The sequence below is a fragment of the Schistocerca americana genome, chromosome 6 (genome assembly GCF_021461395.2).
Source record: "Schistocerca americana isolate TAMUIC-IGC-003095 chromosome 6, iqSchAmer2.1, whole genome shotgun sequence".
Classification (NCBI taxonomy): domain Eukaryota; kingdom Metazoa; phylum Arthropoda; class Insecta; order Orthoptera; family Acrididae; genus Schistocerca; species Schistocerca americana.
The window spans coordinates 228,391,097-228,407,287 of record NC_060124.1 but is presented as its reverse complement, the minus strand read 5'-3'; the positions used below and the strand labels follow the sequence as shown (position 1 = coordinate 228,407,287).

The window sequence follows — 16,191 nt, the reverse complement described above, 5'->3', positions numbered from 1 at the left end:
GTGAAACTTTCAAAAATGCGTGAGTGCGTACGTGATTTTTGCATAGCAGATCCTACCTGCATTTATATTAAATACTTTTGTGGAACACTGGGTACATTGCCCCACGAATGTGAGTTGGCGCCCCATACACGAAACTTAGCCAAACTTCTAAGTCCAATCACATTTACGTGGGCCCATTAAAGTGTTTGTCCGGTGTATGTGTGGGAAAACCTTTTCTTACAGTTGCACGTGGGGGCTCCCAGCTGATATAGAACTTACGAACAGTTTAGAACTTTCATTTTAGGCGAGTTGATGAAGAGAGAGACTATTTTGTTCCATTAAGTTTCGGGCGTGCAGCCGCAAGAATTCTCCTTCTTCTTCTAATATTTCGGCTGTGTAACGTTCAGCCATCTTCAGGGTGAGCCGCAAGACTGCCTCTCCAGTTGTCGCTTCGTCCCTCTATACTCGTGTACCGCGCAACTGCGCATGCGGCCACAGATGCAAATGCGCCAGTGACATTGGTCGGCGGCAGAGACGTTCACAATGCGCGAGTTACATCAATGACTCTGCATTCGATCTGTGTTGGCATGTCTATATATCGTTGTGAGCTACATTGTGACGACGTCTTTGTGAGTTTATTACACCAAGTGTCGGATTCCATGATTTATCAAGGTTGAAACCACTATCTCTATTAATTAAATGCGACGTCAAGCGAATCTCAATTGCCTCCGTCACTATCGAGTTCCAAAAAGATGATGTAGTTGCCAGAATTTCGACGTTGTCATACAACGTACTGTGACCAGTGTTAGTACAATACTCTGCCTCCGTTAGGTTGTAAAAGTCGTGTGTACCTCCGGTGTTCTGTACATCTTTCTTGGACAGTACGAGTTGTTCGTCCAATGTAAGAAAGGCGACATTCACACTAGAAGAAGAAGGAGAATTCTTGCGGCTGCACACCCGAAACTTAATGGAACAGTCTTTGCGCCGCCAAAACCTGAAGATTCACAGACTGTATTTTATTTCGTCATCCACACCACATGCACATTACCATACAACCCGTAGGGTCGTATCGGAAGCATACAGTTCGCGCTGACGATTTGCACTGGGCGACGCATCGACCGCTACAGCACGAGATTGTCTGCTACAGCGGTCGGGTGGGGGCGCGAACTCGTAGTAGTGCGTCGCCACGTAAACACACCATACTTGACACGCGGAAATTGCGATTTGCTGCACTGAATATACTGAAATAAGATTGTTTAAGGATTAAATTTTGACGAGCACGTTCCACAGGCAAGGGGATACCGGATAACAGTTCGGTAGCAGTCGCCCAAGGCGTTCGGGGTGTCACACTTTCCACTTCCGTCGGTATGTTTGCCACTCGCTGGACGCCCTTCCCGACACAAAAGAAGATGGCGGCGCTGCGTTGCTCACCTCACCTCGACGTGCTGCGAGACGGCTCCCACGGTGTTGAGCATCTGATCCTCCGAGTCGGTTGGCTGAGACTGGAAGACGACGGGGCTCGTCTCCGTCAGACCGTACAGAGACTGCAGGCAAAAGACAGCATGCCAGGTCCGTATTAAGATGTGACTTTTGGAACACGCACAGAAAAAGATACATGATAATACCAGGGACCTTCGGAAATTGAATTTCGATAATATTAAACAAAACTATGAAGTAGGGGAGAGCGTTGTACCTGGAGGATAGTACACCTTGGAACATGTTGTAAGGTGGTCATGTCATTTTGATTTTTGTATGTTATCGTTGCGCACGTCACAGAGAGAGCAAGTTGTGTTACTGTTAAAAACAATCTTTGGTCCTGTAGGCGCACAATCTTTGACTGTGTGCAGTCTGATACATGCTTAGTTGAAGTGTGGTAGGTTATGGACTATTCTGTACTGCTGTGTCGACTTCTGATTGTATCTGTTAGGTGAAGAAAGATTTATTGTGAAGGACAGCAAGGATGAATGTGATGTATATACTGGAAGGCGAAAAGAATATAATTTTTTTTTTTTGAGAGAGAAGAACTTTGAGGTAAGACTGCTGCACTGCACGCCTAATTTGTAGAAATGATTATTGGGAGTTAGTTAACTTCGTTTTATTGTAAAGGACAGCAAGGATGAGTATGATGTATATACTGGAAGGCGAAAAGAATATAAATTTTGAATAATACTACTTTTTTTTGAAGAGAAGAACTTTGAGGTAACACTGCTGCACTGCACGCCTAATTTGTAGAAATGATTATTGGGAGCTACTTAACTTTGTTCACTTGCTCAGAGCTGAGAGAAAGACCACCCCACTTCCCTCAGTCATGCATTAACATATTAACTGAATGAGATTTTCACCCTGCAGCGGAGTGTGCGCTGATATGAAACTCCCTGGCAGATTAAAACTGTGTGCCGGACCGAGACTCGAACTCGGGACCATGCCCGCGAAAGGCAAGGTCCCGAGTTCGAGTCTCGGTCCGGCACACAGTTTTAATCTGCCAGGAAGTTTCATATCAGCGCACACTCCGCTGCAGAGTGAAAATCTCATTCTGGAAACATCCCCCAGGCTGTGGCTAAGCCATGTCTCCACAATATCCTTTCTTTCAGGAGTGCTAGCTCTGCAAGGTTCGCAGGAGAGCTCCTGTAAAGTTTGCAAGGTAGGAGACGACTTACTGGCAGAAGTAAAGCTGTGAGGACGGGGCGTGAATCGTGCTTGGGTAGCTCAGTTGGTAGAGCACATGCCCGCGAAAGGCAAAGGTCCCGAGTTCGAGTCTCGGTCCGGCACACAGTTTTAATCTGCCAGGAAGTTTCAACATATTAACTGACTAAGCTTTTTGGTTTTTATATAAATTTTTTAAATATTTTTTTCCTTTTAAATCATTGTTCACTTTGTTAAGCATTGTACTGTACAGACAAAGGTCATGTGTGAAGATTACGCGAAGTTTTTCTCTCCCCATCCCACCGTTTATCATTACACGTTGCACCATGTGGTATGCAATAATTGTAAATTTTATTTAGAAATAGAAATCTAGCTTAGCCGCTGCCCGCTTGCTGTTTGCTGTTGAGCTTTCGAGAAATTTGCAACAGTGCTGTCAAGAGGACAGGCAAAAGGAAACTTTGATCAGGACCAGATAATTGTTGTACTTCAGTTGCGCATTTAATATAAAAACAAGTTGTATTCAGGCCAATTACAGTTCAATTAAAATTAGGTTCCGTTTAATCAAAGGTTAGCAGGCGAGTTTAAGTTGGATAACAATTCGTAGATAAAATGTTCAACTGTGTGTGAAATCTTATGGGACTTAACTGCTAAGGTCATCAGTCCCTAAGCTTACACACTACTTAACCAATATTATCCTAAGGACAAACACACACACCCATGCCCGAGGGAGGACTCGAACCTCCGCCGGGACCAGCCGCACAGTCCATGACTGCAGCGCCTCAGACCGCTCGGCTAATCCCGCGCGGCAATTCGCAAATACATAGTTTTCGTAATACGTGGATTTTTATAGAGTGGGGGGGGGGGGGGTTAACGTTGGGCTAAATTTCATACAGAAGCAGATATGATGGGTAGGTTACAACGTGTTTCCTACTCCATGTTTCAATCCAGTAACTGATTTTAAAATCACAGGAAGGAATGTGAACTGGAAACAGTCATAAGCAATGTCCAGCATTTTCTACTGTTTTTGCTGTGGGACATCAGGTTGTGTTTTGCGCAGCGTTTGTATATATTACAAGTTCTACATATTTAATTGCTCTATAATATATAAAGGATATTTCGACGATTCAGCACATATTTTAAAACTTGCTATTTAGGTTGTGGACAGTTAAGCCATCCTTCGTCGGAGGTGCACCATCTTGTACGTTGAAATGGAAGAACGTCTCCTACCATGGAACACGATGATCTGAGTTACTTTATTGTCTTAACAAGTTTCCCTGCCTTGAAATTCGATATCTGTGTTGTTGCTAGTAACTCCTATTTCGAATTGTTTTTAACTTGTAACTGGTTTCTCGTAATACTTCTTCTCAATTTGATTTCACTTTCTGATTTTGGGTACGTAGAAAATAGTGTAACACACAGACCATTAAATACAGTGTTCACAAGATTTTCTCAATTGCAACATTTTTAAAATTTGAATAGAATATTTATTCCTAAGTAAATGACCATGGCGCTCAAAAGTTTTCGAACGCCCTGAAAGTAAGACAAGAAAAGCTAGTTATCAGATTCAAATACGAATTAGCTATATTGTTTCCCCAGCGCCATGCTTAATATAACGTTTAAGAGTAGTGTTCCACGTTTTAAAAAATGAAACCGTTCACAATACAACTTTCCGTTGTTATGCTGCTCGGGTTCCAAGCATTGCATGCCCCTTTACAGGACGTAAGCAAATCAGTAAACACGTTTACAGGTAAGAAAGGAGCATGTAGCTATGCACGAGATATCGAAGAATGAACTCCCGTGAGTGTTCTGTGTAAACATCGATAATGGGACGAAGAAAGGAGCTTTCAACAGAAAAACGTTCTGCAATTGTGTCTTTACGTACAGCCGGTCTTACTATGTGGGACAGCACATCAAGAACATACCTCCTTGGGATATGCCCATTATACCTTGCAGAGGCATGCAGATACTGACCAGAATATGGATGGATCTCGAAAGGGTAGGCCAAAAATCACATCAAAAAGTGATGACAAATATATGGTAGTCAAAAGCAACCGTGATCGATCCAAACTGCGTCAGTTTTAGCAGCAGAACTGAACCATAATGGAGGAAATCTGGTGAGTGTAAGTAACGATGAACGGACATCATCAGGCAATGAACCGTAACGGACATGTGGCGGCTAAGAAACCATTATTGACAGCTATTAGTAGGCAGAAGAGGCTACATTGGGGAAGACAACATGAAAGTTGGGCAGTAAATTAGTGGAGAAAGGTACTTTTCACGGACGAACCCAAATTTGAGGTCTTTGGAAGAAAGCAACGCAAGTTTGTTCGCCGGCTGCCAGGTGAATGAATGTTACACCAATTTGTATCTCCAACATCAAAGCATGGAAGGGGTTCCCTCATGGCATGGGGATTTTTGGAGGCGGTTAGACTGGTGATCTTGAACAAATAAACACAACAATGAAGAAAGAAGATAACCATTGCATTCCACAGTATCGTGCAAAGCCATGTGGAGGACTTTTTATTCGTAAGGGATTCTCCTACAGCGAGATAACGACCCTAAATACACTTCAAAACTGTGTAAGGCATGTTCGGCAAATTTAGAAAAAAAGTAGGAACTGAAAAATACAAGTATGATCTGATCGCCCCAATTCCCCGACTGTAATCCTGTTGAACTGCTTTGGGACCACTTGGATGGAGCACTTAAATCAAGGCCTATTACCAACGTTCATCACGTCTGTAGCAGACTACAAGACGATTGGCGGCGTATCACCTAGGAAACCGCGATGAAGCTGACAGCAAGAATGCCTCGTGTATGCAGAGCGGAGATTAAAGGCTAATGAGGCTGCTTTTAGGAGAGTAAAATTTGACTGCTTGTATTTAGTTTCAGTAAAAGATTAAACCACATCTGAGTTTTGAGTATTTCTAACATTTCTGGTTCCTATTTGCAGTTTTCCTCAAAATCACTAATATTCAAAACTTTTGAGCGATAGTGTAGGAACAGCTTTTCACATATGGAAAAACCTTACTTTACTAAAGTATTTTTGTATTTTCAGAAATGGGCTAAATAAATAAATGTCGTGTGGCTAGGACCTCCCGTCGGGTAGACCGTTCACCGGGTGCAAAACTTTCGATTTGACGTCACTTCGGTGACTTGCGCGTCGATGGGGATGAAATGATGATGATTAGGACAACACAGTCCCTGAGCGGAGAATATCACCGACCCAGCTGGGAATCGAACCCGAGTCCTTAGAATTGACATTCTGTCGCGCTGACCACTCAGCTACCGGGGTCGGACAGAAATGGGCTGCAGCAGACCTAAAGTGAAGAGTAGAGTAAGGAAATACACGGTGATTGAAATTAAAGTTGCAGTTTCAAAACGCTGAAAAAAAAATGAACCACACTCAGAAATGACATCAAATTTGAACAGAGTACTATCGAAGAAGGGGGAAACGTTATGTAAATAAAAGAGTTTAACGAAATTTTCCCTCTAGATGGCATTGTATGCGACAGAATATGCAAAATAAAAGGCGTGGAGCACATGACTGTTCCTCAGTTTGTGTCTGAGATGCTCGGGATGACTGTCTCAATGCACAATCACGCGCTCCTGGTGAAGGTATTTTACAAGTAAAGTGACTGTGCGCCAGTGGCTCTGCGGAAGTTCCTATTACTCAGCTCTATGGAAAAAGGCGTTGGCCCGATGTCTACCAAGGGTCTGGAGAAATGATCACGAAATAGGCAAGACAGGTTCTTTTGTAGTGCAATGCGGTTTCAAACATGCCTGTGAGCACGGCGCATAAAATTCTATAAATAATCCTTAATTGCTATCCACACAAAATTACCCACGTTCAGGAGTTGCCTCATGCTGACCTGCCAGTGGGACAAAAATTTGCTCAAGAATTTCTTGCTCGCTTGGAAGTGGTCAGTGAACGGCCGTGAAACCGTATGTGAACACATGAAGCCTATTTCCATTCCCAAGGACATGCCAATTCGCAGAACTGCAGCAGAACTCACTAATGTCGCTTAGTTCCCACATTTGTGTAAGTCACACAGTCAACTGAGTAACAGAATTTCATACAAAGATCGACACAGTTATTCTTGCGAACTCTCACCAAAGAAAAGTCTCCACAAATGCACACTGTCAAAACCGAAAATGAATAAGTTCAAACTTCCTCTTAGCCCTTCGGTTCTTACCCCGACGATGGAAACCAACTAGAGACCATTAGCCCTGCTCTGTTCTCTTCATCCTGCCCTTGGCCATGTGCACCCCAATCATGAAAGCTCTTAACAGCCGGCCGGTGTGGCCGTGAGGTTCTAGGCGCTTCAGTCTGGAACCGCGTGACCGCTACGGTCGCAGGTTCGAATCCTGCCTCGGGCATGGATGTGTGTGATGTCCTTAGGTTAGTTAGGTTTAAGTCCCATAGTGTTCAGAGCCATTTGAACCATCTATCTCTTAACTTCTACACCACCATTCGAAATTATTTACGAGTTTTTGAATAAACTTCATATTAAAACAAATAAGATGTAATTTTAGATTACATATGCATTCCTATATCATACAGATTAAGTTCCTATGTAGCTGAAATTACGTTTTTTTGGATAAGTATTTTAAATTATGAATCGGACCTGGTGGGACTTAGTCAAGTTCACAATTTAATTTGCATGCCTTGCGTTGCTGCTTTAGGCAAATGACAACAGTAGTAGAATTTCTAAGTAATACATAAATAAAGAACAATAATATTAATTATTAATGCAGAACCTATTTTGCTGTGTAATTGTGGCGGAATTTCTGGTTTAGCACACAACTATTATAGTGTGATGTTTTTTGGTTTATAACTAATTCCTCAGCCGGCCGCTGTGGCCGAGCGGTTCTAGGTGCTTCAGTCCGGAACCGCGCTGCTGCTACGGTCGCAGGTTCGAATTCTGCTTCGGGCATGGATGTGTGTGATGTCGTTAGTTTTAAATAGTTCTAAGTCTAGGGGACTGATGACCTCAGATGTTAAGTCCCATAGTTTTAGAGCCATTTGAGCCAATTAATTCCTCTTTTGGAGTATCTGAGCGGTACACCGTGCCTTCGCGGCCAGAGCAGTGCTTCTCTGGCCATCGATGGTCGTCCGTGGTTTTGCCTTCCGATCAGGGACGTCGGTATGAGGGTCTTTCACTGGAAGACTATTTAAGCGCGCGTGGCGTATCGGTTGCCTTCGAGTCCTTCAAGTTTGTTTGAACAGTGGTGCGAGGATACTCCGCGAGGTGACGGCTCACGCGGCTTCCTGGCAGAACGAGAGAGCCAGCGAACGGTGCAGTGAGGGGGGTATTGTCCGCTATGATTGTGCGGAGCCGACATGGTCGCTGAGTCGGACGAGAATACTGTACTCCAGTCTGAGGGACCAATCTGCACAGGTGTTCACAAACAGAGATGACCCTTTGTTGGTTTGGTGGCTATGAAACATGTGGTTGGTCTAAGTGATTTGATATCAGCAATTTGCCCACACTTTACTAAATATGCTCCTTTCGCCCTTTAAGATATGTCTTAACTTTAGTTGGCTGTAATTTGGTATGGTGTTCATATTTAAAGAGCTATCACGTGTTGTTATTGTTGTTTTACCATACTTTAGATATTTTGTGCTTTAAAGGAAGTTCCATTTACTCGACCATTACGTAAAGATTAGCAGGGTGCATGGTCATTGAATTGTTTAAAATTCTAGTACGATTAAGTGCGCTGACCCTGTTTCTTTTCATAAACCCAGGAGGTGTTTGTGACCTAGCTGTTGACTCATTAAGGGCATGTGGAATACGAGTAACTGGTGTAACTGTATGGGCTGTTGTTGATCCAGAATTGTTTCATAAAGTCAAGTGCTCTTGTTTGCTTTCGTCAAATAGTTACTTCTTACTTGTAGTGTCGTCAAGTAATTCAAATCGTTGGTTTGCTAAGTTGGTACAAGAGAAGAGCAATCATCTATTGGCTTAATTCACAGCTGGCTAAATTATGGGATTAAAATTAATTGTATTTGTGGCATTCAATGCCAAGGGATAATTCTAATACTTGTAACTGCCCTTTTCATTGCAAATTTTCTGTGTGTGTGCGCGTGGGGTTACGTTTGTTTGTTGCCATTATTAAACATCTTAATTAAGCGCTGTGACTTCTTATCTACGCCTGGTGTTAACAGGTTTACGTTACTGGTATCATAAGTTATTCTAACCACAGGGGTCAAGACATGGACAATTGTAAGTGAAAGGCACAAGTGTATTGAAGGACGTAATATTTGTAAAAGTAATACCAATATTTTGGCACATTTACCCCCCCTCCCCCCCCCCCCCCCCCCCGGACAAGGTAAGTACTGATGTTTAACCCTTGTTTGGCAACGGATTTGCAAGGATTGTATTTGTTGAAACTTCCTGGCAGATTGAAACTGTGTGCCGGACCGAGACTCGAACTCGGGACCTTTGCCTTTCGCAGTTCTGCAGCATCGCAAGAGAGCTTCTGTGAAGTTTGGAAGGTAGGAGACGAGGTACTGGAGGAAGTAAAGTTCTGAGGACAGGGCGTGAGTCGTGCTTGGGTAGCTCAGACGGTAGAGCACTTGCCCGCGAAAGGCAAAGGTCCCGAGTTCGAGTCTCGGTCCAGCACACAGTTTTAATCTGCCAGTAAGCTTCAAATCAGCGTGCACTCTGGTGCAGAGTGAAAATTTATTTCTGGATTGTATTTGTTGTTTAGTGGATTGTCTTGAATGATTTCTCGAGTCATCAATTATGACATTATCTATCTATCTACATCTATACTCCGCGAGCCACCTTACGGTGTGTGGCGGAGGGTACTTATTGCACCACTATCTGATCCCCCCTTCCCTGTTCCATTCACGAATTGTGCGTGGGAAGAACGACTGCTTGTAAGTCTCCGTATTTGCTCTAATTTCTCGGATCTTTTCGTTGTGATCATTACGCGAGATATATGTGGGCGGTAGTAATATGTTGCCCATCTCTTCCCGGAATGTGCTCTCTCGTAATTTCGATAATAAACCTCTCCGTATTGCGTAACGCCTTTCTTGAAGTGTCCGCCACTGGAGCTTGTTCAGCATCTCCGTAACGCTCTCGCGCTGACTAAATGTCCCCATGACGAATCGCGCTGCTTTTCGCTGGATCATGTCTATCTCTTCTATTAATCCAACCTGGTAAGGGTCCCATACTGATGAGCAATACTCAAGAATCGGACGAACAAGCGTTTTGTAAGCTACTTCTTTCGTCGATGAGTCACATTTTCTTAGAATTCTTCCTATGAATCTCAACCTGGCGCCTGCTTTTCCCACTATTTGTTTTATGTGATCATTCCACTTCAGATCGCTCCGGATAGTAACTCCTAAGTATTTTACGGTCGTTACCGCTTCCAATGATTTACCACCTATGGCATAATCGTACTGGAATGGATTTCTGCCCCTATGTATGCGCATTATATTACATTTATCTACGTTTAGGGAAAGTTGCCAGCTGTCGCACCATGCATTAATCCTCTGCAGGTCCTCCTGGAGTACGTACGAGTCTTCTGATGTTGCTACTTTCTTGTAGACAACCGTGTCATCTGCAAATAGCCTCACGGAGCTACCGATGTTGTCAACTAAGTCATTTATGTATATTGTAAACAATAAAGGTCCTATCACGCTTCCCTGCGGTACTCCCGAAATTACCTCTACATCTGCAGATTTTGAACCGTTAAGAATGACATGTTGTGTTCTTTCTTCTAGGAAATCCTGAATCCAATCACAAACCTGGTCCGATATTCCGTAAGCTCGTATTTTTTTCACTAAACGTAAGTGCGGAACCGTATCAAATGCCTTCCTGAAGTCCAGGAATACGGCATCAATCTGCTCGCCAGTGTCTACGGCACTGTGAATTTCTTGGGCAAATAGGGCGAGCTGAGTTTCACATGATCTCTGTTTGTGGAATCCATGTTGGTTATGATGAAGGAGATTTGTATTATCTAAGAACGTCATAATACGAGAACACAAAACATGTTCCATTATTGTACAACAGATTGACGTAAGCGAAATAGGCCTATAATTATTCGCATCTGATTTATGACCCTTATGAGTTGTAATTGTTTGTTTTAAGGAGAAAAGGCATACTGGAGAATTCCTGGAATTCATTGTACATATTGTTAATTGTCAATATTATTTTACTGTCAGGAATCAGAGTTGTAAAGTTAATAATATTCTTTAATGCTGGTTATCAGAGTTTCTTTGAAGTTTTCTGAGCCGACCATCTGTGTTCAAATGTTTAAAGTTATGAAGAGACTAACAATAAATCTGTTTTTAAGGCATTTTTTGTATACCTTATCACTCCCGTCCCGCCCGTATGATTTCAGTAACAGTACGTTATATGGGCTCTTTCTATAGCTGTCTTCATTGTCCTTGATATGGCATCTCGTTTGTTTGTGAAAAGGCTGAATTCGTGAATTCTAGATTCGTTGTAGTACGTCAGTACCTCTATTTGCTATGTCGATACAACTACTAAGAAGAAATTTACCTAGTACACTATTTTGGCCAAGTTCGTTCAAATAAGACGCTACCAGCAACTTGTTGTGAACGTAAGTGTGAAGCCGCGCCTTATAACAAAGACCAACAAAAGTAATCATTTTCAAGTGTAATGAAGTGTAATAATATTGTGCTACGATGATAAGTTTATGTTAAATCAGTGTTAACATCAAAGTGCATTACCAGTGAATTTTATCGATAGTTAACCTATTTGCTCTACCACATGATACATGGCTTTTGTACGAGTCGTGGTTTCAACAAAATTACGACGGAATCATGATCAGTCTTACTGAGGCTGACAATTTCTATTTGAATATTTACACCAAGTTGTAACTGTGGAATTCAACGAGCGGTTTGGAGCAGAAGACAACAAAAGGTACTGTAATTACAAGTTTCAGGATACTATGCTGTGGGTGCAAAACTATTGAGAAGTGTACCAACTAGAAACCTTAAAGTGATTAAAAATGTATTACCAAAGATAATTTCTTTGATTACAGCAAAGAAAGATCACCACAGCATAGTAGACATGTAAGTAATTAGTGGAAAGATATTTGTAGATTAGTACGTGTAATTTTCAGGTACTATTTATTGTAACAGTGTATGTGAAATGTAACCAATATGACATGTGACGTATTAAGAGAAGCTAGGGTCCTTGCTGAAGAAAGTTCGAGTCTGTGAACTAGACCCCTGGTTAAGGAAAGATTAATTAAAGTAACATACCTCAAATGGAGTCAACGCCATAGTTCACTGTGTGAAGTATTGCAGATTATTCCCCGCTTTTAAAAACTCACTAATATAAACATAGCGTGAAGGTTGTAAACTCCAGGCACCAAGATATGGGTCGTTGTGTGCAACCTGTCGTGCTCGTGTGTAGTCGCGCCATACGAAGTCCGATTATTTATCGTGTTGGGTTATCACTAGTAATATTACCAATAATCAAGGGGAGCGCAGCGATTGCCACATGACCCAATGTGCCTTCCAGCAAGACGAGATCACCCAGGCAATGCCATAAAAGCATTCCCCACAACATAACACTCCGTCGTCCAACCTGGAATCTTCGGACGATTTTTGCAGCGTGTTTACTTTCAGGTGTTTTACGCCGTACATGACGGCGGCCATCTGTCATGTGGAGCATAAAATGTGGTTCATCTGAAAAGACCACATTTCGCCACTCATGGTATGTCCAGTTGCAGAACTGGTATGCAAATTCCAGCCTTTGTCTCGGAGGAACAGCAGTCGGCATGGGTACATGAGCCAGGCACCTGCTGCAGAGGCCTGAACGCAGCAGTTTTCTCTGAACCAGAGAAGACCAGCCGTCACCACTCAATGGACACCCATTTGCGGTATTTGCATGCAATTTCCAGCCCTCGTCGCTGATGAACAGCAGTCACAATTGTTGCGTGAACCAGATGCCTGTTACAGAGGCTAGTAAGCAGCTGCGTTTGCTGAAAGGTTGTTGAGGAGACGCTGTTGTTAGCCCCTTTGTTCATCTGGTTAGTCAGTTGCTCAGTAGTCGCACGTCTATTCACCCGTACACATCTCCTCAGCCATCGTTCACCCCTGTCGTTTATGGCCCGTGGTGAAACACAGTTGCCTCAGGACTGGATTTGGATAGCGCCATTTTGCAATTCATGATATACAGGGTGTCCGAAAAGACTTTCCCTGATTACATAAATTGATAACTCAGGCTAGAAGTAAAATACAAATATGAAACTTGTGTCGAATTGTTTACAACTCTCAAAGTTTTTTTTCTGTTTTAGGTTCGCAGTACATAAGTAGTGGATGAGGTGCAGTGCCGAAGAAGCCATGTTAACCAATCAGGAGAAGGCATAGTGTGTCCTGTGGTACCATGAGACACGATCACCAACCACAGTGCAGAGACGCTTCCAGACAACATTTGGAACGAATCCATCTGATGTCAAGATCATTAAAGCCTGGTATGAGAAGGTCAAGAACACAGGATCAGTTGCTGACCTTCCGAGGTCTGGTCGACCAAGAACCTCAGCAGACAGGGTGGAAGCTGTAAGGCAGTCTTTTCTGCGAAGTCCGAAGAAATCGGTGCGCAGGGCCTCACGTGAATCACATATGCCAAAAAGCTCTCTCCATGACATTTTACACAAACGTTTATTGTTTCGTGTATACAAAGTGCAAATCGTTCAGGCCTTGTTGCCCAATGACAGTACACGTCAATATGACTTTGCGGTCGAAGTGCTATCACGTATTGAGGACGATGATGGTTATCTCCGACGAATTGCCTTTTCCGACGAAGCGACCTTTTTTGTCAGTGGAGTAGTGAATCGCCATAATGTGCGCATTTGGGGTTCACAACCCCCTGGCAAGGTCATGGAGTGCACCAGAGGCAGTCCAAAGGTGAATGTTTGGTGTGCACTATTGCACAATCGAATTATCAGGCCATTCTTCTTCGGTGAGGCTACCATCACATCTGCAGTGTATCTGGACATGTTGCAACTGTATGCTGTTCCCCAGCTGCTTCAGTGTCACCCCGATGTCTTGTTTCAGCAAGACGGTGCACCGCCTCATTGGGGTTTGGACGTCTGTGCCTATCTCGATATTACCTTTCCTGGGTGATGGATTGGTCGTGATGGGCCAACGGTTTGGCCTCCATGTTCTCCTGACATAACCCCATTAGACTTCTTTTCATGGGGTTATGTCAAGGACGAGGTCTACCAAACACGTGTACCAGATCTTGAAACCCTGCGGCAACAGATAACCACAGTCGTTGAATCGATCCCTCCAGTGATGTTGGCTAATGTGTGGACAGAAATTGAATATCGCCTAGATGTGCTACGTGCTACCAAGGGTGCTCATGTGGAAGTTTACTGATGTGTGAAAACAACTTTGATAGTTTGTAAACAATTAGACACCAGTTTCATATTTGTATCTTACTTCTAGCCTGAGTTATCAATTTATGTAATCAGGGAAAGACTTTTCGGACATCCTGTACTTTAGCCACGGCGGCACGCAAACAGTTTACAAACTTAAACATTTCTGATGGGCTTGCACTCTTGACCCCAAAGCCAATAATCATGCCCTTTTACACGTCAGATAAATTTCTCTGTTTCTACACTGCGATAACAACTGCACTGTTTTTCACGTCCCCACAACATGCTTTATGTATCTTCCACTGCTAGTGCTGCCACTTGCCTTCTATGAGTGGTTGTCGCGTGCTGACATCGAACGTAGGCGGTGGTCACATCAATGTGACTGGACCGTGTGGTAGTGACGCGAGTTGTGCAGTGTGCAGTCTTGGGGTAGTGGCTACAGTGCTTGGGTGAGTTGCTGCCAATCGCCAGCTGAAAACCGTCCACCAGCAAATACTTGTTATTTAGTATTTATCATTTATAGAAGGATCTGGAAATCTCTTTATGTAGTAATGTTGAAATATTTCACGTTTGTATGATAATAGCTGCACTCTTCGTCCAGGAGGAAGTTCCATTCTGTCTGCACTTTGGTGTCAGTAACAAACGTGCTTTCAGTGCTAGGTGCTGTACTTCACTGACGATCTTGCCTTTGGATCTGGATTTGTCTGTGGTTGCGACGGACAATATTAACGACATTGCACACAATATTAATAGCAAACTGAGACATCTGCAAGTGTTTAGAATGATGTACCGCCTGAAAAAAGCTGCAAAAATACCCAATGAGATTTTGATACCATTTCAAACACTGATAACATGTTAACTGATTCTTTATAATTGCAAATGAAAAGCGCAAAGCTTGGTTTTTCTACAGTATTCTACAGTACACTATACAGCATTCTCAATTTTGTACTTTTGACCTGTAAGGGACAACTTGCTGTAAACATCCAGAAATGTAAAATCACGCACTTCATAAAACGTTAAGATGGAACATGCTATGACTACTATATGACTGAGCTACAAATCATACAAACATCTGAGTGTACCAGCTTGTAAGGATATCAAATAGAATGATGAAACAAGCTCAATCGTAGGTAAAACGGGTGGCAGATTTCGGTTCGTTTGTAGAATGTTAAGTGTGATGTCAACGTTAGACGCCACGCTAGAGGTTGCGATAATCGATAGCGGTCCAGCACTTGCAACCTCTCTGGACTCTCTGGCGCTTGCAGCGCTGCCGTATGGCACGGACAGAGACTTTCAGATCTCACCGACCGAGTCAGCTACAGGTCGTGGGTGAAGTCAGATTAGAATAGCCTTCAGGTTGCTAGGTTCGCAGCCTCTACTTCGCGCATGTATTACGCAGGTAATACCAGAATTTTGTTATCTTGCTTGTTGTATAATCCAGTTAATGTTTGTTAATGAGAAATTTGTATTCAAGAAAGATAGTTGTTATTAGTTATGTTCCTGGAGTGCAGTAGCAAGACAAAGTTAAGTAAAAGTTTTTACTAAATTATTCCAGTACTAATTGTTATAGAACGTTCCAGATTCCTACAACCACCCCACTCGTCCTAGCCTCTATCATTCCACTGCAAATCCCAGGGTTACCGATCGAAAAGCGTCCTGCATTTGTGTGAGGTCATGACATGCTGCAATCGACCTTCACATCATTAAGGAAACTGTGATATCTAAAAAAAGAGGTTGCGTATGAAACATCTGTGCAACCCAACTTACAGCATTGCTAAAGTGTGTGGACCTACAGCAAATAATAATTACACGTGATTTTGAACGTCATATACTATAAAGACAGAACGAATGGTCACAGATTTCTATTCTAGTAAGCCCGTAGCATGCATGAAGTCGAATAACGACATATTTAATTTTTGGTACAGTTTTCTGCTGTTCTGTCGCTTTATTTATTTCTAGTAGCTACAAGAGTACACGACGAACTCGTTTCGTACCTGTGCAGAAGGTATGATAGGTATAATATTGTTCCTTACTTGTACGTTAGCTACTAGTCTACGTATAGCACATTAAGTTTACGTCTTCGCTGGTATGACGTGGTTCATATTGCATCGTGGAGCATAGGTATCGGCCGTCTTCATGTTATGATTATGTTCTTTATACTTTAATTGTGTGATCTCGGTAAAGTTAGTTTTGTCAGCAATCGTG

At 42.8% G+C, this 16,191-nt stretch overlaps 1 protein-coding gene across 3 annotated transcripts in view; it reads right to left on the bottom strand.

Moving 5' to 3' along the window:
• The window catches only part of LOC124619664 (medium-chain acyl-CoA ligase ACSF2, mitochondrial-like), a 250,681-nt gene that overhangs the window by 48,226 nt on the left and 186,264 nt on the right, over positions 1 to 16,191 (bottom strand). For all 3 annotated transcript variants that reach the window (XR_006980107.1, XM_047146195.1, XM_047146196.1), the window contains one exon: positions 1,416 to 1,523. Coding sequence is in view for 2 of the 3 variants with exons in the window: in XM_047146195.1 (XP_047002151.1) it covers positions 1,416 to 1,523 (108 nt within the window). In the remaining variant the exon portion in view is untranslated. The remainder of the gene's footprint in view (positions 1 to 1,415; positions 1,524 to 16,191) is intronic.